Consider the following 23,597-nt stretch of genomic DNA (forward strand, 5'->3'; position numbering starts at 1 on the left):
TCCCATCCATAAAAACCTGAACCTAAACCTCAGTCCTCGGACCTACATGTCGTTTTTAGCATTTAAAACTAAAATAATTGTAATATTTGTTCTGTCTATGATTTGCTTGCAATGTCCATGCTAGTCAAGATATGCGGAGTCTACTTTCTTCTGGTCACGAGGATCGTCGTAGGCATTCTTCGATGTGAGGATGGCTACTTCTCTTCTAAAATTGCCATGCTTTGTCATGATGTCTTGATCGGGGGAGGGATTTTGTCATGATATTATCTTTCTGGCAAAATTTTTATACAGACAGCGGGATTAGTTGATAAAATTTGATCCAAGGAATTTGGTTCAATTTAATTGGCATTGGATTTAATTAATTTAATTGGAATACTTGCCAGTACACGGATTAGCAAGGAATTGCTAATTTCATATAATACTTAACAGAATCTACTTTGACAACTTGGAGCAAATTGCTCATATGGCCAAATTTATACCTTCCGCTTTTGTACAACTCAAGTACACCCGCAACAAACATTTTGTACCCAATTTGTCAAGTTGGTTTTCTTTGCGACTGGGTATTACAATGAGCATATAAATACAGCATATGGTCAAAACAAAAAACTACGTATTCCAATATGTTTAGGTAATTCAAACTGCATTCACGCAAAACATGAACTGGACCTGTCAATCGCAACGTCGCTGGATACGAGACTACATTCATTGATCAGCATGTTCTTGACACACACCTGACCAGAGCATTAGTTAGATCCAGGTTAGAACAGTCCATCTATTAGAGAACCCCAGAGGAAGAGTTTCATTTACTCTATTTAAAAAAAAGAAGAAAAAAAAGAAGCCTTTAAATTAATACAGACAACCAAGGATCTGTTTTTCTTCCACTGATTCACTAAACCCTAACCATGCCATATCCCATTCCCCTTTCTTTCTCGTAAGCTTCTGCCCCTTCTGTAGTCAATCTCTGCATCAGAGCAAGACAGCCCCATTTCATGTTTTTTACTGACTCGGTTTGACCCATTTTAGCGAATACATCCTCCTCCCTCACGGTGGTGTTTCCTGGCGTGCTAGCTCCGGAACAGCTGTTATTGCTACGCCTTTGGGATTTAATATCTGAGACATGCATGAAAGGAATATTTGCTTATTGGGACGTAAAGAAAACGATATGAAGTTGAGGCACGGGAATCCTAGTCCATTAAAATCACTCCTGAACAACAATATCCTCCACCTTTTCAGCCACTTCTGATATCTAGTACTTCATAAATAAAATACATAAACAAATGATCAACATGCCTTGCATAAATTTAACCCTTACCAAGTACCACGGCTCATCAAGGGTCCAGTTACTCAAGTGACTATAGTTTTAGATGGAAATAAATGCAGATTAATTTATAAGTGAGTTTCTCTATTGTTTTTTTAAGTAATGAAATAAACAGATCGGGTAAAACACAGCATACCTTCATATTCTTGGTATACTGGCTGCTGATTGTGTCCGTCCGTGGCAACATAGCCTGATTCTAATCTGAGACGACTCTGTGAAGCCACTGGTATCCCCTGAGATTTGAATCCTTTCATCAAGGGAGACTCTGTGGTTTCTTCCATAGTTGAATTCGAAGAGGTGAAGGGAGTCATTGTAAAAGAGTCCTCCATCACATCAGAAATCTCCACGTATTGAGGGGTGGTGATAATTTCATCCGCACTGAAACCAAAGGATGCTCGGTAAGCTTCTATTTCTTCCACGTCTTGCTTTGGACTTCTGGAATGAATATTCTGATGTCCATTGCCACCAGTAGATTGAACATCTGAATCTTGGAAACACTTAGCCTCCCACCACTATGAGGAAAGGGAGGATTTTGGTCCAAATAAAATTGTGCATAGGTAGCAGGGCAGAAGAAATTTGGTATCTTGAGAAGCTGTACACCATTGGTATCGTGCCCGGACAGCCTTCGAGATCCAGGACTTTGATATATTCCATTTTTGGGGAGTAGTGATGGATCCCACTGTGGAGGGAAATCCCGTTCTGGAAAAGAAGATGATAAACCGTCACCAGAATTCCTTGATTTTGGAGATATAAGGCTACTGGCAGGACTGCCAGGATACAGTGAATATGTAGCTTGAAGATCATTTGTAGTGATGTAGTTAGTCTTGTCATTTTTTAGTTCCACCGAAGAAGAAAGAAAATGAGCAAACGGTACATCTGGGAAGAGGGAGTTGTTAAGTGAGCTAACTCAGGAGGAGGAGTGAGAGGAGCAGTGGATGGTTCAGTAGTGAAGGTTGAAAAGACAGGAGGAGAAACTAATTGGGTTTCATGAGCATATGGTCCAGTGGCAAACATTGTAGATGAAGGACCACCTGGTGAGTTGGCAGATAATGACAAGTAACAGCTAGGTGACTGTGCAGTTGAAGGAAGAGCCGAATGTGTAAAGGATGTAGGTGAAGAAGGTGGAGCGAGAAGAGAAGGAGCTAGTGCTGTGGCTTGATTTGTCAACCTGACTGCTGGAGGCCCGTTTGGCGGGGCAGTTGGCCCATTGCTCTCAGGTATGCGAGATGCTGGTACAATACGCTTCCCTCCTTTCTGCGAACCAAAACAAGAAAATGCACTCCAACATCCTCCCCATCTCTTTCTCTGTCAATACAGGCATTATAGACTTACTCAAATGCAGGAGACCATTTACAAATAGATACAAGAAGAAACAATAAGTTTGGACTATTTCTTTTGAAGCATTGAGTCGCTTGTCAGAGTTCAACAGCTCAAAGGCATTTTAAGATGAAACGGGGAAAGGAGTACAAACAGAACAAAAATACATTTGGACCAATATATTATTTCAAAAGATTGAATATCTTTTAATTTTGCAGGTATCAACAATAAATAAGTACTAAAATCAAATGATCCAACAGAAATAACAGCACATATCAACTTTGGCGGAGTTTTGATATGACATAGGACTAAATTGTAGAAAATGTTGCTGTTGATTAAACCAAAGCTGTTCTAATCCCTATATTTGGGATGCTTAAAGTCCCATTTGGATCAACTTCTTTTTTCTTTCCTGGGAAAAAGAGCATTCAAACGGGTATTAATACGATTTTCAAAAAATGGACAAGTGTGGAAGTGGTACTATCGATCAAGTCCGACTTAACAAATTAACGTATCCAGAGAAAACAAGAAGAGCAAATGCACCAAAAAGAATCAAATCAGACCGCTCTTCAATTTAATTTCCAAGGGAAAAAACCTCTAAAAAGCTTCTATTAGAGAATAATAGAGGAGGCGTTCGAAGCTGGAAATTCAACAGATCCGTCCAAATGTAGTTCGGGCACGAAGAAATGACCCTCGATAGAAGAAAAAACAAGCTATAGGGGCTCTTATCGTCAATTACCATCCACAGACTAACAGATTAAAGAATAACAAGAAGACGAAGCAGGAAAAAAAGCAGCGGTTCTCAGGTGCAAATACAATTACAGTCGCTCAATGTGAGATCTGAGAGAGGCACATGCATCGAAGAGTAAAAACGGGCACAAGCAAACGAAGAACACGAAATCCAATCGGAAACAAACAAAATTGGAGTTAGGTTTTGCACCAAGTACCTCAGATCTAACTCCTACAGTCAATTCCTCACGGATAAAGCAAGCTTGAGTAATTTAGAATCCAACAACGCAAATTTCAAGTTAAAGCAGGATGTGAGAGATTCAGAGCGATACCCTTTCCTGTTGAGGAAATCGATTTTGCTCGGACCCCATCAGTTTTCAGTACCAGTGCTTTTACACTGAGCTGGTAGTGGTTTCCAGTTTCCAATGTCAGGTTTGAGAGGACACTAATGATAAGTTAGGCGAAGAAGATCATTCTCGCACTTGTTCATCACAAGAAGCTGACACCACCTGGACTTTTGATGCGAGAAGAAGATTATATGAAGAATATTTATTAATTCATACGTTCATTCAAAGGACAGAGAAAGACAAAAGCGAAAAAGATTGGAGCTTGATGAAGATAGAGAAAATAAGAAGTGAGAGAGCGAACCGGGACAGACAAGACAGAGCTGCTTTGCTTTGCTTTTCTTTTTATTTTATTTTTTTCTTTCCCCTCACAATCACATACTTTAATTCTTTTTCTTTCTCTCTTCAATTTTTCAGTCTACAGGCAAAATATATTTTACTCCAATTTCGTCTTTTGAGAATTGAGATAAACATTTCGTAGTTCAGGCTTTTAAAAATTATTATAGTTTTAGTTTTTAGTTTAGTCCCATCCATTTCAAGCCCCCTGATCTCGTCCTTATATGCTATTGCTTCATTGTTATTAAATTACTTCTAGAACTTTATTATTTTGATGTTTTATCACATTTTTTTAATGATGGTGATGATGATGATTAAGTATTAGTTGTCTAGTATATACTAAACTTATGTGATGGCCACTCATTTTTTTATAAAATTATTAATTGTCCTAATATACGGATAATATTGAAAAATATTTACATTTTAATATCCACATAAAACAAAAGAGATCCTTGATGAAGAAAATAATTGTATTTAAATAAAATATAATTTTTAGTCCCTATACTTTATTTACATTTTATTTTTAATTTTTATATTTTGTTTTATATTTTAGGTTCCTACACTTTTATTTTTATTATTTTTAATCCTCTTATGAGCAAATATAAGGATCTTAAAAGAATTCAAAACAATTAAAGGTAAAAATATAGAGACATAAAATATTAAAAAAAGTATAAAGACCAAAAAGTAAAACGTAAGTAAAGTATATGAATTAAAAGTTATATTTATTCATTTTATTTTTATACATGTAACAGTGACCTATTAAGATTAAATATATCAAAAGGTTAAAAATATTTTTTTCAGAAAATTAATTTAATTTTTAAATATTTTTCAATGAATTCTTAACAAGCGTAAAAAAAAAAATAATTGTATAAAAAATTATCGCAATATTTTGGTGCGAGAATGTAAACTAAAATGACATGACATTCAGAAGGCATACATGATCACACCGATATGGACATGCATTCCGATGAAAATGTCTCTGTCCTTTTCTTTTGCCATTGATAAAAACGTCATCCAAGATTGTGATGCATAACTTGTTGAAGTCGCTCGAAATTGATAATATCTTGATTCAAAAAAATTGATAATATTAAGAAATATTCTACGGTAGGCAGACAAGTTCAGTGAATATGGATTTTTGAGGATTCATATAATTTCTGCCATTTCGAGTATAACTCTGCGATTCGCCGCCCCTCTTTTGCTTTTATTGGCATCAATCAAGGGGGCCCATAATCTCACTGTGTGCCTTAAACACAACTTAATGCTTGTTTAGATAGCCTAAAAATTCAATTATGAAAACTTCAATTATGGTTTTCTAAAAATTTATATTTTGATTAACTCAATTATCTAGTTACTCAACCAAATTCTCATATTTTGATTAAATTATTTGTGGGCCTAAAAAAAATCAATTGAGAAAATCCACAATGTAATATTTCTTGTAAACAACTTCCACCTATTTTTGCTGCAAAATTAAATTTATAATTTAACTTTCTCTAAACTTTCAAAGTCACCCTTAACAATAATATGAAAGGAATTACAGGCGAAGTCACTAAAGAGGCCTCTCTAAGTGGAGATGTCTGCTTTTTTTTCTTTTTTGTGTGGTAATGTCTGCTATATTACTATTATCACTTAATAATAATATCTATCTTTCTTACTACTTTTTTAAAATAAAATAGAAAATAAATCTTCGTTCATAAAATTATTTTCGCTCAGTTAGTCAGTGTACCAAATTAACACTTCTATGCAGAACACACGTTGATTCAAGCTTACAGTGAAGAATTAGTAGGCGTGTCAGATTGTCCGGATCCTCTAGAGAGGATACGGTACTCCAAACACTCCAAACAAGAAAGCTGCCCTTTTCTTCCCTCCCTAAAAATCTGCAGTCCAATGTTGCTTTAGAGTCATAGACTTCAAAACACAAGGCATATGATGGATGTCTCAAACAACCAAGATAAAGCCTCTTTAAGGAGGAGAAAACAACACCAAAGATGCTGCCACAATCATGAGTGTATGTGGGCCCTTGATATAGATCATCTGCCAATGCAGCCCATCCACATTATCAAACATAACAGCAAATAATTAAATAAAGATTGATTCAGTTGATAAAAGTTTAACTCATAATCTACAAATCTATAATTTCAAATCCTATTATCGATGTGAACATCTCATTGGAAATGATTTATAAATATCTCTGTAAGTATTTTTTAAATTTGGAAGCATGCTTTAGCCTTAATAAATTCTTATAGATCCAACTCACTTAAACTTTTTGCAATTAAAAAAAACATAACAGCAAAGATTCCAAATATGAATCTTGAGACATAGTAGCAACCTTGTAAATGTAACTCCCTCATGTACATTGGGGTTGATCTCTCTTCTTTCACTGGTCAGGGCAGAACCACTCGGGAAGTTAGAGAAGAGGCACAACTTGATATAAACTTCAACTCCGCAATCATCTGAATGAAGGGAAACAAGAACAGTGTCTCTATAGTGTTCCAATGGAAGACTTGAGCCTAAAAACGATTCAGGACTTTCAGCACCATATAATTATCAGAATTTTTATATTCTTCCATCATAAAATCATCCATTGACAATCACAAAATCCACTGTAGTCTGAACAATCAACCGGAAAACTGGTGATGTGGTGTAGCTAATTCTGCCAACTGTTTGGAACCGAGGTGCGACACAAGATCAATTGAAATGAAATGATTTTTCAAATTTGTGAAATCTTCTGCCTTGAAATTGTATGTTGACTGAAGTTTCTCAGCTTCAGAGTCTGCAGCTTCAGCTTCCGCGAGTAGGAGATTAGCTTCTTCCACATCACCCATCTCCAATGCAGCAGCTTTTTCTGCTCTGGCAGTACCAGCTGCCAAAAGTAGCCTCTGAAATCTGGCCATTGCCAATTCCTTTCCCTTGAATAGAATCACTTCCTCAGTCTCCTTCAATTGTTTAAGGGTAGATTTGATTTCTTCCTCAACCTTCTCAAGATTTGAAGTCCCTGTGTCCATGTTTATCTGCATGTCCTCTTTTTCAACATACAGTGACTTGGCCTCGGCAGCTATCCGTGCAGCCTCCTTAAAATTTCTAGCAGCAGTAGCAACTTTCTTCTCTGCTTCAAGTTCTGGGACTCTTTTATCTATGAAAATAATCCTCTGCTTTAGAGATGCTATATCTTGCTGAATGCTTGATTTTCTTGATGATAGTTCCTAAAAACAGCGTAATAACATTTGAAGAAAATAGCCATCAATATATTTTATCAGAAGAGAATATTAACGTCATCAGACTTCACATGAACAAGCAACCTAAGGGTAAAATGGTCAAAAACATGAATTCAAAATATCAGAGAATTGATTTACATGAGAGCCACATGTGGCATTTCAAACTAATGTATTCTCAAGCAGCTTAGCGGGAGCAATAACACAAAAGAGTAGTTTATCACATGGCAGAGGTGCCTGATATGACACAGGGATTGTGTGTGGTGATTATTCCTCGCACTTTAGCCATATAAACAATCAAAATACACAAGAAATTAGTATAAGAAATAACCTGCAAGGAAGCTCTAGCAGCAGAAACCTCCTCTTGGAGCAATTTGACATCTTCAGAAAGCTTTTCCTCATTGTTTGCAAGTGTCACTTTTTCCTCCCTGGATTTCAATATTGATGACATGAGGCTTTTTCTTGCACCAACTGCTTCACGATATCCTTTTGCTTCTTCCTCAGAAATCCTAGCAAGTTCCATTAGCTTTGCTCCCATCCCTTCCCCCTGACTGAGAAAGTCATCAATTTCCTGCTTCTTTCGGGATAAAGTTTCAGTCTCTAAGCTCACTTGAGCAAGGACAGATTGCAAGTTATCATACTTAAGATCAATGCTTGACTGAATTTCCTGAAATCCAGAAACCACGTTAGATATTTTCTTTTCCACAGCTTCGATATGAGCATCATTTTCTGCGATTTCCATTTCTTTTTGTTTGACTAAAGCAAGTAGCTTTTCCAGCTCATCCGTTAAGATGCCCTTTCTTCTACAAAGGTTTTCTTTTTCTCTTTTATCATCCAGGATTGAATGCTCAATGGTGTTATTCAACTCCACCTGAGCTTCACTCATAAATTGTGATTCAATCTCTAGTTCCATCTTTCTGACCTCCAAGGATTCAGATGATGATAACCATTCATCCATTTCTATTGAATGCATTGATGCTGCTTTTTTCAAGGTGAGATCCGCATTATTTGCAGCATTCTGAGAAAAAGGGATCATAAGCATTAGAAATTCTAACCACAAGGGGTCTTGAGATATGAGTTAACAGAGAAGGAAGTTATAAATAAAAAAACAAAAGGAGCAAAATTCTTCACAAATCAACAAACGAAGATACGCTCATTCTTTTACAGAAAACCACACATCGATGTAATTTATAAAATTAAACTGTGCACTACGATATAAACCAACGCCTTTGCCAAGAAAAAGTACACAGAATATTATAGTCCAAAGTAAAATGGACTTCAAATGTCAGTACAAAAATGCATGCAATGGGAAACCTTTTTTTTTTTTTTTTGTTTGTAATTTAAGAATTGATATACAACAACAACAACAACAAGCCTTTATCCCACTAGGTGGGGTCGGCTACATGGATTGCAAGACGCCATTGTGCTCTATCATTTATTAAGCTTTTAGAATATTATTAATTAAGAGATCACGTTCAACAACTTCCAAGAGTGTTCTCTTAGGCCTTCCTCTACCTCTCTTAATCGGACTCAAAGTTATATGTTCCACTCTTCTCACTGGTGCCTCCCTTGGTCTTCTTTGTACATGCCCAAACCATCTCAACCGATTTTCTACCATTTTTTCCTCAATAGGTGCCACCCTCACTTTTTCACGTATGTGCTCATTTCGAATTTTATCTTTACGTGTATGTCCGCACATCCATCGTAACATTCTCATCTCTGCTACTCCAACTTTATGCTCTTGCTGTCCCGTTAGAGCCCAGCATTCACTACTATATAACATTGCCGGTCTGATAGCAGTACGATAAAACTTTCCTTTAAGTTTATTAGGCACCCGGTCACAAATAACTCCTTTAGCTTTTCTCCAATTAAACCACCCAGCTTGAATTCTATGTGAAATATCTCCACTGATTTCGCCATCATTTTGAATAATGGCTCCCAAATATCTAAACTTTTCCACTTGAGGTATAATTTGATCTCCCAATTTCACTTCGAAATTATTTTCGAATAGTCCTTTACCAAATTTACAATATAAATATTCCGTCTTACTTCTACTCAGACGAAAACCTTTCGACTCCAATGTCCTCCTCCATAACTCAAGTTTGCAATTAACCTCTTCTCTTGTCTCTGCTATAAGAACTATATCATCCGCAAAGAGCATACATTTCGGGATTTCCTCTTGAATATGTTCCGTCAAAACATTTAAAATCAAGTTGAACAAATAAGGACTCAGAGATGATCCCTGATGTAGTCCAATCTTTATAGGAAAATCCTTTGTTTGACCACTAGGCGTTCTTATACTAGTTTTTACCCCCTCATACATATCTTGTATGGCTTTAATATAAGCAATCCGTACTCCCTTTTTTTTCAACGCTTTCCAAAGCACTTCTCTTGGTATACGGTCATAAGCTTTTTCCAAATCAATAAAAACCATGTGTAGATCTTTATCTTTACAACGATACTTTTCCATTAATCCCCTTAGTAGATAAATCGCCTCTGTAGTTGATCTACCTGGCATAAAACCAAATTGATTCTCAGAAATACTTGTCTCCAATCTCAACCTGTGCTCAATTACTTTCTCCCACAATTTCATTGTGTGGCTCATGAGTTTAATCCCTCTATAGTTAGTACAATTCTGAATATCTCCTTTATTTTTATAAATAGGAATTAATGTACTTCTCCTCCACTCATCAGGCATTTTCTTGGACCGTAAAATCACATTAAATAACTTAGTTAACCATCTCACCCCTTCTTCACCTAAACATTTCCACGCTTCGATAGATATACAATCAGGTCCGTTAGCTCTACCATTTGCCATTTTCTTAAGAGCTTCCTTTACCTCCTTATCACGTATTTTTCGATAGAATGACAAATTTTGTTCTCCTTCACCAGTTACTAAATCCTCCAAGTTACTAGATGAATCCTCTCCATCATTGAAAAGTTTAGAAAAATAAGTCTCCCATCTATTTTTAATTTCATCATCTGTAACTAAAATTCTTCCCTCTTCATCCTTAATACACCTTACCTGTTCTAGATCTCTTGATTTTCTTTCCCTACTCTTGGCAATCTTATAAATATTTTGCTCTCCTTCCTTCGTCTCAAGGTTCTTATAAAATTCTTCAAAAGCTTTGGAACGAGCTTCACCCACAGCTCTCTTAGTTTCCTTCTTAGCCATACGGTACCTCTCCCAATTTTCCTCATTGTTACACAAATGTATGGCTTTAAAACAGTTCTTCTTATACTTGATTTTGTCCTGTACACTATTATTCCACCACCAAGACTCCTTATCTCTCGGACCAGAACCTTTCGATTCTCCCAAAACTACTTTTGCAACCTCCCGTATCTTTTTAGCCATATCCTCCCATATGATGTTAGCACTTCCCTGAGAATCCCAAATTCCTTTATCCAAAAGATTTTGCTTGAAAATATCTTGCTTCTCACCTTTTAATTGCCACCACCTAATCCTTGGTGTTACTACTTGTCGACGTTTTTGGATTTTACTCATAATACACACATCAAGGACTAGGACCCTGTGTTGTGTCGTTACAGCATCTCCAGGGATTACCTTACAATTTTTACAAAGTTTTCTATCTGTGTTCCTAACCAAAAGAAAATCAATCTGCGACCTTGAGGCTCCACTTTTGTAAGTGATGAGATGCTCATCTCTCTTCTTGAAACAAGTGTTGGCAATTTTAAAATCATATGCCAATGAGAAATCAAGAAGAGTTTGCCCTTCATTGTTTAGCTCTCCAAAACCAAAACCACCATGCACCCTCGCATACTGACCAGCTTCCCTCCCGACATGCGCATTAAAGTCTCCTCCAATAAAAATCTTTTCACTCTGTGGTATGTGTCGAATCAACCCCTCCAGATCCTCCCAAAATAATTCCTTAAGACTGGCTTCTGTCCCGACTTGCGGCGCATAAGCGCTAACAATATTAACAGTCTCACGTCCAATTATCATTTTTAAAGAAATAATTCTGTCTCCAATTCTGCTAACTTCTACAACGTTCTTCTTCCACTCCTTATCTATAATGATGCCTACTCCATTGCGTGCACTTACTTTTCCTGTATACCAAAGTTTGAAACCTTGAATATCCTTAGCTCTTTCTCCACGCCATTTTGTTTCTTGCAAGCAAAGGATATTGATTTTCCTTTGAATCATAACCCCTACAACCTCTACAGATTTACAATTTAATGTCCCAACATTCCAAGTACCAAATCTAATTTTGCTCTTATGGACTAACTTCTTTAGCCGCGTGCGTCCAGAATGACGCGGTAGCCCTTGCTCATTTAACACTACATCCGGGCGCCGATGCAGCGGCTCTAACTCACTTATCACTGTACTCGAGCCATGCAGCGCGTTACTTACGGGCAACGACCTAGCATTAACATTATAACGTCTATTGTCCATGTTCATGATAGATTCAACAAATTTTTACATTGGCTGTTGATGGCCTAACACAACCCTCCTCCTTTACCCGGGCTTGGGACCGGCTATAAACATAGGCGGAGTTAATTTAAGAATTGATATATGGTAGACAATAAATAAGAAGTAAATAAGAAACTTATCAGGAAGCTATACTCCTGCATAAGCAAAGAAACGTTAAGAGTTAAGATATTGATCTAAGACTAATAGCCTTTCTGGAGCAACGTTCATGTGGCCCCAAAACTGGCGTTTGTAGAGCTCTGCTAATATGCTCCTTACAATCCACCAGTATTTTAGCCATGAGAACCTAATGGAACTGCAGCCATATTGTCAAATAGACTACTCGTAGAAAAACTAACACCACTAGTGGATCTGTTGACTCCTGTTATTATTGTCAATAGCTTATAATTTTCCTCAATGGAGCACTGCTGAGTGGCTATGCTTCCTTTGGAGACACGTTGCAGAGGACCACCAGAAAATATACAAGACATTTAACCCAAATATCCCTAATTTCTCTATTTTACAAAAACAGAAATTATCTGGGAAGAATACTAGAGTACTCTTGTAGGGAAATATAAAACAAGTATCAATCAATATATACAAAATCAAAATTGATAACTGATTCCCAGTAACCTTGAGATTCCATATGCACATTAGGCAACAGAATTATAAGCAGTTTACTTTTAAAATAGAAAGTTCTAATCATTATATCCTGAATATGTTGCTGACACAACGATATCACATCCATTTTAGTTTACATCAGACTCAAGCTGGTAGGTCAATCATAAACTACCAAATTAATATGCTAAACTAAAAATCTCGTTCTTCTGATGCTCGTTGTTCAAGACACTTAGCTTTTCTTTCTTATTCCCATCTTCAGGCTCGATATTAATTTAAATGGAAAGGATAACTGTTCTAGCCTTGTGAGTTGACCATTCTCCAGAACCAAGATAAGTCATGGAACTCTCAGTAAAAAAAAAAAAAATTGACAAAAATTAACCACATAGTAGCTTTGTGCTATTGGAGAAAAATCACAAACACATTGCAAACTTACACAAAAAAAATTGTAGCATATGAAAATGGAGGAAACCACACAATGGGAAACTGTACTTTACCATAATTTTTATCATTAAGGGCGGATTATTCATGTCAATGGTTTATCAGAACAGATATGTAATTACAATGAAAAAGTTTTTTGTTAGTCAATTGTATCTCATTTTGAGTCTGTCAACCTCTTTCAAGCCTTAAATTGATGCAGTGAAGAAAGTTTAACATCTCCAAAGTTTCAAGTATCGGTGATTCAAATAAGATTTGGGTATTTCAAGAAATTACTCAAAACTCAGGTCCTCTGGGCTCATTCACTGAATTTTCCTTTACTTGCACCTGTGCCATACCTCATAGCCCTCTTAACTTATTTTCAATCCTAAGCCCTAGGTTCCTTTGTAACGGCGCATCAATTCGTAATTTTGCACAGTATGCTCATCATACAAATAACTCCGCCTATGTTTATAGCCGGTCCCAAGTCCGAGTAAAGGAGGAGGGTTGTGTTAGGCCATCAACAGCCAATGTAAAAATTTGTTGAATCTATCATGAACATGGACAATAGACGTTATAATGTTAATGCTAGGTCGTTGCCCGTAAGTAACGCGCTGCATGGCTCGAGTACAGTGATAAGTGAGTTAGAGCCGCTGTATCGGCGCCCGGATGTAGTGTTAAATGAGCAAGGGCTACCGCGTCATTCTGGACGCACGCGGCTAAAGAAGTTAGTCCATAAGAGCAAAATTAGATTTGGTACTTGGAATGTTGGAACATTAAATTGTAAATTTGTAGAGGTTGTAGGGGTTATGATTCAAAGGAAAATCAATATCCTTTGCTTGCAAGAAACAAAATGACGTGGAGAAGGAGATAACGATATTCAAGGTTTCAAACTTTGGTATACAGGAAAAGTAAGTGCACGCAATGGAGCAGGCATCATTATAGATAAGGAGTGGAAGAAGAACGTTGTAGAAGTTAGCAGAATTGGAGACAGAATTATTTCTTTAAAAATGATAATTGGACGTGAGACTGTTAATATTGTTAGCGCTTATGCGCCGCAAGTCGGGACAGAAGCCAGTCTTAAGGAATTATTTTGGGAGGATCTGGAGGGGTTGATTCGACACATACCACAGAGTGAAAAGATTTTTATTGGAAGAGACTTTAATGGGCATGTCGGGAGAGAAGCTGGTCAGTATGCGAGGGTGCATGGTGGTTTTGGTTTTGGAGAGCTAAACAATGAAGGGCAAACTCTTCTTGATTTCTCATTGGCGTATGATTTTAAGATTGCCAACACTTGTTTCAAGAAGAGAGATGAGCATCTCATCACTTACAAAAGTGGAGCCTCAAGGTCGCAGATTGATTTTCTTTTGGTTAGGAACACAGATAGAAAACTTTGTAAAAATTGTAAGGTGATCCCTGGAGATGCTGTAATGACACAACATAGGGTCCTAGTCCTTGATGTGTGTATTATGAGTAAAATCCAAAAACGTCGACAAGTAGTAACACTAAGGATTAGGTGGTGGCAATTAAAAGGTGAGAAGCAAGATATTTTCAAGCGAAATCTTTTGGATAAAGGAATTTGGGATTCTCAGGGAAGTGTTAACATCATATGAGAGGATATGGCTAACAAGATACGGGAGGTTGCAAAAGTAGTTTTGGGAGAATCGAAAGGTTCTGGTCTGAGAGATAAGGAGTCTTGGTGGTGGAATAATAGTGTACAGGACAAAATCAAGTATAAGAAGAACTGTTTTAAAGCCATACATTTGTGTAACAATGAGGAAAATTGGGAGAGGTACCGTATGGCTAAGAAGGAAACTAAGAGAGCTGTGGGTGAAGCTCGTTCCAAAGCTTTTGAAGAATTTTATAAGAACCTTGAGACGAAGGAAGGAGAGCAAAATATTTATAAGATTGCCAAGAGTAGGGAAAGAAAATCAAGAGATCTAGAACAGGTAAGGTGTATTAAGGATGAAGAGGGAAGAATTTTAGTTACAGATGATGAAATTAAAAATAGATGGGAGACTTATTTTTCTAAACTTTTCAATGATAGAGAGGATTCATCTAGTAACTTGGAGGATTTAGTAACTGGTGAAAGAGAACAAAATTTGTCATTCTATCGAAAAATACGTGATAAGGAGGTAAAGGAAGCTCTTAAGAAAATGGCAAATGGTAGAGTTAACGGACCTGATTGTATATCTATCGAAGCGTGGAAATGTTTAGGTGAAGAAGGGGTGAGATGGTTAACTAAGTTATTTAATGTGATTTTACGGTCCAAAAAAATGCCTGATGAGTGGAGGAGAAGTACATTAATTCCTATTTATAAAAATAAAGGAGATATTCAGAATTGTACTAACTATAGAGGGATTAAACTCATGAGCCACACAATGAAATTGTGGGAGAAAGTAATTGAGCACAGGTTGAGATTGGAGACAAGTATTTCTGAGAATCAATTTGGTTTTATGCCAGGTAGATCAACTACAGAGGCGATTTATCTACTAAGGGGATTAATGGAAAAGTATCGTTGTAAAGATAAAGATCTACACATGGTTTTTATTGATTTGGAAAAAGCTTATGACCGTATACCAAGAGAAGTGCTTTGGAAAGCGTTGGAAAAAAAGGGAGTACGGATTGCTTATATTAAAGCCATACAAGATATGTATGAGGGGGTAAAAACTAGTATAAGAACACTTAGTGGTCAAACAAAGGATTTTCCTATAAAGATTGGATTACATCAGGGATCATCTCTGAGTCCTTATTTGTTCAACTTGATTTTAAATGTTTTGACGGAACATATTCAAGAGAAAATCCCGAAATGTATGCTCTTCGCTGATGATATAGTTCTTATAGCAGAGACAAGAGAAGAGGTTAATTGCAAACTTGAGTTATGGAGGAGGACATTAGAGTCGAAAAGTTTTCGTCTGAGTAGAAGTAAGACGGAATATTTATATTGTAAATTTGGTAAAGGACTATTCGAAAATAATTTGGAAGTGAAATTGGGAGATCAAATTATACCTCAAGTGGAAAAGTTTAGATATTTGGGAGCCATTATTCAAAATGATGGCGAAATCAGTGGAGATATTTCACATAGAATTCAAGCTGGGTGGTTTAATTGGAGGAAAGCTAAAGGAGTTATTTGTGACCGTAAGGTGCCTAATAAACTTAAAGGAAAGTTTTATCGTACTGCTATCAGACCGGCAATGTTATATAGTAGTGAATGTTGGGCTCTAACGGGACAGCAAGAGCATAAAGTTGGAGTAGCAGAGATGAGAATGTTACGATGGATGAGGGAAATACACGTAAAGATAAAATCCGAAATGAGCACATACGTGAAAAAGTGAGGGTGGCACCTATTGAGGAAAAAATGGTAGAAAATCGGTTGAGATGGTTTGGGCATGTACAAAGAAGACCAAGGGAGGCACCGGTGAGAAGAGTGGAACATATAACTTTGAGTCCGATTAAGAGAGGTAGAGGAAGGCCTAAGAGAACACTCTTGGAAGTTGTTGAACGTGATCTCTTAATTAATAATATTTCTAAAAGCTTAATAAATGATAGAGCACAATGGCGTCTTGCAATCCATGTAGCCGACCCCACCTAGTGGGATAAAGGCTTGTTGTTGTTGTTGTATGCTCATCATACAAATAGCATGAGCTAAATTTCTAAAATCAAAACCAAAATCCAATCCACCAAATATTTTTTAGGGGAAAAATTCAAGATTTTGTATATTTCATTGGTTTACAGCGCTTGGCATGTATCAAGATCAACTTAAAAAGTTGAAAATAAGTCTCCTTCTAAAGTAGATGGTAGCTGGTCATCACAGTTTTCTGTTACTCGACACTTTTTTGTGTAATTTTGAGGGTGACTCTGTAGAGATTTTGAAGAGTTATTTGAGTTAGTATAAGGCAATGATGGTTAAATTAGAGTCCTGATATAAATGGTTATAGTATCAAATTAAAATTTGAGGTGTTGCATAGCATCCAATGTAAGTGTTAGACAAAAATATGACGCATATTTATTTTTGAGGCTTCATAGATTGGAGACATTAAATGGCTTAGGAACCTGTTAGTCGAGGTTTATAATGCCACCATTACATCCTATTTGTAAAATGTGATATAAGATATATTTCAGTTATAAACATAAAACCAAGGATTTTCCTTGTGTTTATTTTTTGAATTCCTTAGTTATCTACCATATATTCTCAAAATTATGCTAGAAAGAGACCTGGTAATTATTTCAATGGATAGCTAAAACCAAGACTGACAGATGAGTGCCAAAATCAAACAATCATTATTAAAAGTGCTTAAGCTAAGGAGTGGTTCTGCATGGATAGATGGTATATTTTGATGTACAATTGTATTGCATTATTCTCTAACAACTTGTATACATAGAGGTCTAGGGAAAAAGTAAATACCATGCAAACTGATCTGCTGCTCAGGAAAGGGGCCAAGAGAAAGGTCCTTCCACCAGAGAACTGCAAACATGCTATCAAGCATGGGATACTGAATATACAGACCACAAGGAAGATTGGCCATGATGCAAAGAAATATATTATATATTTTCAGATCAAAAGGTGCCAAGAAGAAGAGGTATTTGAGACTACACAGATGAATTGCAGCAATTCACATAGGTGGCATGCCACTGGTTATGGAGGGTCCCTACTTGGTTGACTAAACAAGGCTAGAGAAAGGTATGCTCTAAGGGAAAATGCCACTGCTACTTCCCTGCTGCAGTGATGTTCAGACGTTCCCAGACAAATAATCAAAGACACCAAATTACAAAGACCCAAGTTCCCTTCTCTTATGGGCCAACAGCAAGTTGGCAGCTAACCAAGTCCAAGCGAACTCTTCTTTCTTATAATCTCTAAATTCTCACTTTTCTCTGCTCCCGTGCAGGATCCAAAACAAAGAAAGGTGACAGACAAATCCTCCAAGAACAAATAACCAAGTCCAAGGGAAAACTGAACTCTTCTCTCTTGCAGTCTTATCAACCACAGCACGGCATATAATGATCTGTTTATTCTAGAAAAGTGTAGTAGTCTCATTAATTAGTAGGATATAAGCTACGCGTTCTCTGCAGACATTCTAGCTTCCGAACTCTAGAAGCTTGTTTTACATTCTACCAAAGCTAATAAACAATGTCCTGGTAGATTTTAAAATTATGCAAGATAGGGTGTAAGGCATTTTTGACTGTAACAACAAAAATAATGATAATTGTGGATTAGTTTTAGATAAGAGTGAACTAGAAAGGTGATAAAGTAGCAACATTGTTAAAAAGAACTTAATTTTACATCCTTCCACACTTCTTTGGCTCTTTGTACTAACCGTTGCAAACTGCTCCAGTAAGACTGCGCATTCTTCCTCAGCGGTAATCTGGGAGTCAAGTGCTTGTTGCATCTTGAAATCTACAGAATCGATGAACGCATCTGCCTCCCTCAGAGAATTCACGCAAGCTTGTTTCTCCTTTTCAGCAGCCGAAAGGTCTTGGCTGACCCTTTCAGCCCTTTCAAAATCTTCGGCTTCACAGGCTTCTTCCAACTGCTTTTCAAGTTCCATGTACTTGACAGAAGCAAGATTCGCATTTTCAACGGCTTTTCTTCTATTCCTGATCGAATCCTTCCGGACAGCAGAAACAGAGGCTACCAGTTGAAGGGCACTGTTAAGCTTTTCATTTATCCGGGCCTTAATTTGCCGAAACTCAGCCTCAGAAAAAGAATCCTGAGAAGTATTATTTTCCCCAGAAATTTCTTCTTCTTTCTGATCAGAACTAATCTCAAATTTGGAATTATCATAAGAAGATTCACTGGCTGGTGAGATAACAACTGCATCAGTGGTGATATTGGGCGGGAGGGCATCCGCATTAGACGAGTAATTGGCGGTTTGCAAGACGTCAGGGGTTTCGGAACCGACATGACTAGAATTCAAAACAAGATGTTCGATCGGTGGAGAAGGAAGATGAGACGGATCATCGGAAAAGGCATCCCTACCATATCCTATCCTCAAGCCCGCTCGCTTTTTCTTTCTGGAGCTTTGTCTCGTGGTAATTGTTGTGGTAGAGGCAGCAACAGCAGCATCAGCGGCAACTACAGGTGCATTTGTGCCTGCGGATGTTTGAGGGGATTGAGATTGGAGGGGAAGCTCAGGTTCAGCTCCTTGTGAGTTTTGGAGGGAAGTGACAAGTGTGAGGTCGGAGAAAAGATTCTCGTCAAGGGGCTGCGAAGAAGGCGATGGTGATACAGTAGATGTTGCACGAAGATCATTTTGACGATGTTGAAGGTCATCATCAGTACGATCATCAGAACGACCGTCTTGTTGATTATCTGGGAGGGGGTCCTCTTGAATTTGGGAAGGATTAAAGAGGACCATCCCCTCAAATAGCGAATCGAAATCATCGTCTCCATTCGCTGCCATCATTCGACTTTCAATTCACAAAAATCTGAGAATCTGTGTCCGATGGCCAAACTCCAGCGAACTGGAAGTCCAGGGCCGAAATCAAAAAGAAATTTCGCCTTCCTGTTTTTTCACTGGCATTTTAGTCATTGAAGGGTCCGTGCTGAGTATAACATATAAATTCATAAATTCGTGGGTACGGAAGTGAAATTTATAGAGTTTTTGTATTATGAGGGCTATATAGATTTTTGAAAAAATTAGTGAAAAGGACCTAATTAGAAGCAAAATTAATCCTAAAGATTAAATGTATTTGAAGGATCAAGATTAAAATTATATTTTTTAAATAATTTGAACAAATAATCAAAATGCTCCTTTGTATTAATTATTTTTTTTAAAAGGTACAAAATAAAGTCATCAAAGCTCCGATCAACGGGTGAAGGATTGTTGGAAAGTGTCGCCAAAAAAATTAACACTCCTTAATTACATGTAATCATCAAGGATTATATGAAAACTCAACAACTAAAGGGTGTAAGGATTTTAATTTAGGGTACAAAGAATTTAACTTGAGGTACAAGGCTTATAACTTGGGTGCAAGGCTTTTGGTTTGAGTGTAAAGCTTCTAACTTAGGGTGCAAGGCTTATGGTTTAGGTGCAAAGGATTTGGCTTGGGTGCAAAAATTGTGGCTTGAGATGTAAGGCTTTTGACTAGGGGTGTAAGGCATCTGGCTTAGATGCAATAAATCTGGCTTAAAATGCAAGGGATTTGGTTTAAGATGCAAGGCTTTTGGCTTAGACAATTACATGTAATATCTTATGGATTACATGTAAATAAAAAATATAGAGAACATTCATTGTCAATAACACTGTAATTACATGAAAATGACAACTAATTACATGTAAATCAGTACGAAAAAAAATTTGCAAGCATGCCTAAGGAATAATTTACATGTAATCTCTAGCAGATTACATATAAATTAAACACATAGAAAGCACCCCCTGTCAATCCCCTAAAATTACATGAAAATAACTATTGATTACATATAAATCAATATAGGGAAAAATTCACAACTATGCCTGAGGAATAATTTACATGTAATTTCTACCTGATTACATATAAATTAAATACATAGAGAGTACGCCCTTGTAAATCTCCTAAAATTATATGAAAATGACTATAGATTACATGTAAATTAATATGCGAAAAAACTTGCGAGCATGACTATAGAATGATTTACATATAATCTCTAGTATTTTACATGTAAATCAAATACACAGAGAGTACGCCTTGTTAGTGCCCCTGAATTTTATGAAAATGATTATGGATTACATGTAAATTAATATATGAAGAAATTCACGAGCATGCCTAAGAAATAATCTACATATAATATCTAGCGAATTACATATAAATTAAACACATAGAGAGCACATCATTGTCAATGCCCTTGAATTACATGAAAACGATTGTGAGTTACATGAAAATAACTAAACCAGAAGCTTTGCATTTTAAATCAGATTTCTTGCACCCAAGCCATACCCCCTTACACCCTAAGCTATAACACATGTGCCAGAAGCTTTACATCCAAGCCATAGTTCTTATACCCAAACCAAAACCCTCACACCTTAACTCATAATGTGTGCACTTTAAGCCAAATACCTTGCACCCAAGCTAGACCCTTATACCCTAAGCTAAAATCCTTACATCATTTGGTTTTAGTACTCTAAATCAAAAAATATATTATGGGTGTAAGAATAACAACATGCCCTATTAAATTACATATTGCCTTACAAAAAACAAATAAGGAAATGCTCACAATAAATTTTTTCTTTTTTAAGTATTATACATCGTATAACAAGCCATATTAACCTGTAAAAGATGTGAATTCAATAATGTAACATTGAGGATAATTGAATTGTCCTGATAAAACAATTAAACGTGAAGAGTGAAAATGAACAACAATAATTTCAATGAAAAAACATTAATTCTATTAAATTTGGTTTATCTTTTTATCAAATACAATTAAAATGATAAATAAAGATAATAGGGCACCCCATATTAAAAAAATATACCACCAGAGTTAAAAACAATATCATACCCATATTAAACTATATCCTAATCTATAAAAAAAAAGAGGGATGATCATAAATGCACTTCAAAGTATAATCACAATTTCATTTCATCTTTCAAGGGAATTCTTTTATCAATATTTCCTTGTAGCTCATTTGATTTAGAATATGCATGAGTTGAATTTGTAATAACTTCTTGACTTGAACTCATTTTTTCTCATATTCGAATAGAACCTCATCTTCTCTCTCAGCTAGATCCTTTCCATCAGTCATGGCCATGAATGCCTATTCCACATTTGTAGCATTCTTTGCACTTATTTCTAGAAATGGTATGCTAATTTCATCAGCAAATGCCTATAAAAAAAAGCAAAATAAAAATGATACAATACAAGGAGTGGAAAATTTTACCAGACAAAGGAGGTATGTGGGAAATTACTTTACGTGTTGGTTTAAAATTACAATATTTACATTTATTATATTTATTCCCAATAGCTTGAAAGAATAATAATTCTCAAATTCTAATTCTAAGGAAGAAAAGGATTGTAATATTAAATTAAGTATTTACTTTATCAAGTAGAAAAATGATTTTAAGGTAAAAATGCTCACTGAATCTAACAAGTTCGAGGTTGGTCACTAACATGAGCCACCAATAAGCACATTAGAGAAGAAGTAAAAGCAAAATATTGATCAATTTTAAAGATGACTTGGGTTGATGAAGCTAGAGTGGTTGAAGAGATGATAAGCCTACTTATTTATTTTCTATTTTTAGCTATACTCTTAGTAGATCAAATCACATCATTCACCATCCACACAAGTATTTTTGGTTGGTTAAAAAGTTTTATGAATTCTCACTAAAATGATTGAGAAATATATGCAATAACTATGCTGATAATGTTTAGTAGAAAGCCAGAAACTATGTCATGATAAAAGTGCAAAGTCTTATCAATTTACAACATTGTTACCTAACAAGGCTGCAGATTGAGCAAGTTTAAATATCTTTTCAAAGTTATGCTACCCAATTGCTTCTTTATCAAGTATGGCATCTGATAGAGCCACTAATGATGCTCCTTGCCTAATATTTTCTCCAATTGAATTTAAAACCATTTAGAAAAGTCATTTACATTATAAACTTATGGAACCATAAAAAGGGGAGGGGGAACAAATATGTTCGTCTAGAAACTCATAAAGAACAACTAAATAGTTTTGCAAATCAAATTAAGAATCAAGAATAAGCGATCAATCATTTTTCCACAAAATTCACTACTTCACAAAAGTAGCAAAGGTAATGTCAAAGGCATAGTAAGCTGTCACAGCACAAATAGAAACTATTTAATCCTACAAAAGTCAACTGTGCTTGGTAGAGTTTTTCTTCAAACATTTTTCTCATTTTTTCATGTTGTTGGTTTTTACACTCATTCTCTATAATGGATACAAGATTGGGCCAAAAAAAATTATTCTCACATGACGCATCACAAAAAGAGAACTTTATTATCCTTATTTACAACTTTAAAACAAGGCTAATTGAACACCAGGACTCACCGAATCCTATTACCTTTACACTATATATTATAAGAAGATACTTAGACTAATCTTTGTGATCATTAACGCAGAGTGAGGGAGGAGAGGGGACTACAAAAGCTAGCCCCCTAATTTTCTATTAGTTCAATAACACTTCTACCTTTAGAACTAACAACCCTCTGACAGAGAAAAAAGTGAGGTGCTATCACGATCTAGGATTATCTATTAATGCAAAAAAAAAAATTGTCACATGAATAGCAAGATACAAATCCATAGCCTTTTTACTATAGAATCCATATTGAATTCATATCATACCCTACTACATTTGGATATCTTATCTTCTTGTTTATCACTATAAACGTTTACATGGGTACTTTGCTTACTAACAAACTTCAACTCATCCCCTTACTACTCATTATTTTCACATAACAAAACTTTTCAAAGGAAGTCACACCATATATAACAGTGCTGAAGGTTGAAACATGGAAGGTGAATGCATCTAGGAATGGTATGAAAGACAAAAAAAAAAAGATGGAATCAAATATTTTGAAAACAATAGGACAAGGAGTTGTAATAGGAAAATAACAAGCCTCTTTCAAAGGTTATCAAACAATATTTATATTATGATATTCAAAAGACAATGAAAAGATGTGATCACTCACATCAGTAGGATTTATAGAGGGCCCAGTGTAAATAGAGCCAACCATGACCAAAATCACAGGAGATACAGCCACTAACCAAGTCTTCAATAATTCATGACGAGGGCCCTTGAGTGTGATAAAAAGAATCGCTAGAGTGATCACAAATGTTAGAACCCCTTCAGCCATAAACCAGTATGCATATTAACTTTCAATGATAGTCCTCTAATCATTTAAAGCTTGAGCAAAAATCTCCTGTCGTCATAACCACGCTTAACTTTTC

General features: G+C 36.1%; 2 protein-coding genes across 3 annotated transcripts; both read right to left on the minus strand.

Moving 5' to 3' along the window:
• Positions 1-881: 881 nt before the first annotated feature.
• Positions 882-4,168, minus strand: LOC129299513 (uncharacterized protein At1g76660-like). The gene is given in 6 exon segments (XM_054937985.1): positions 882-1,018; positions 1,021-1,110; positions 1,455-1,808; positions 1,811-2,200; positions 2,203-2,623; positions 3,694-4,168. Coding segments are annotated over 6 exon segments (1,416 nt in total). The 5' UTR covers positions 3,733-4,168; the 3' UTR covers positions 882-896.
• Positions 4,169-5,711: 1,543 nt separating this feature from the next.
• On the minus strand, positions 5,712-19,238 carry LOC129299512 (uncharacterized). 2 transcript variants are annotated; one of them, XR_008590591.1, is made up of 4 exons: positions 18,030-19,238; positions 7,582-8,268; positions 6,368-7,241; positions 5,712-6,072 (listed from the first exon to the last, which is right to left on the minus strand). XR_008590591.1 is itself a non-coding variant. In XM_054937984.1 (3 exons), exons 1-3 carry the CDS (start codon positions 19,116-19,118, stop codon positions 6,657-6,659), a joined length of 2,361 nt encoding a protein of 786 aa, XP_054793959.1. In that variant the 5' UTR covers positions 19,119-19,238; the 3' UTR covers positions 6,162-6,656. The 2 variants fall into 2 exon arrangements, 1 of the variants encoding a protein (XP_054793959.1); XM_054937984.1 differs by lacking the exon at positions 5,712-6,072 and having other exon boundaries at positions 6,162-7,241.
• Positions 19,239-23,597: the final 4,359 nt, after the last annotated feature.

The sequence above is a fragment of the Prosopis cineraria genome, unplaced genomic scaffold, assembly GCF_029017545.1.
Source record: "Prosopis cineraria cultivar Desert tree isolate PC_DT_omini unplaced genomic scaffold, ASM2901754v1 PC1185, whole genome shotgun sequence".
Lineage (NCBI taxonomy): Eukaryota > Viridiplantae > Streptophyta > Magnoliopsida > Fabales > Fabaceae > Prosopis > Prosopis cineraria.

Excerpts from the sequence above, each read along its gene's own strand:
- LOC129299512 (XM_054937984.1), bottom strand. The coding sequence starts at position 19,118 with ATGATGGCAGCGAATGGAGACGATGATTTCGATTCGCTATTTGAGGGG. Across the intron at positions 8,269-18,029 it reads TACTGGAGCAGTTTGCAACG|AATGCTGCAAATAATGCGGA; the intron begins GTTAGTACAAAG and ends CCTTTTTCTCAG. Across the intron at positions 7,242-7,581 it reads CTGCTAGAGCTTCCTTGCAG|GAACTATCATCAAGAAAATC; the intron begins GTTATTTCTTAT and ends CGCTGTTTTTAG.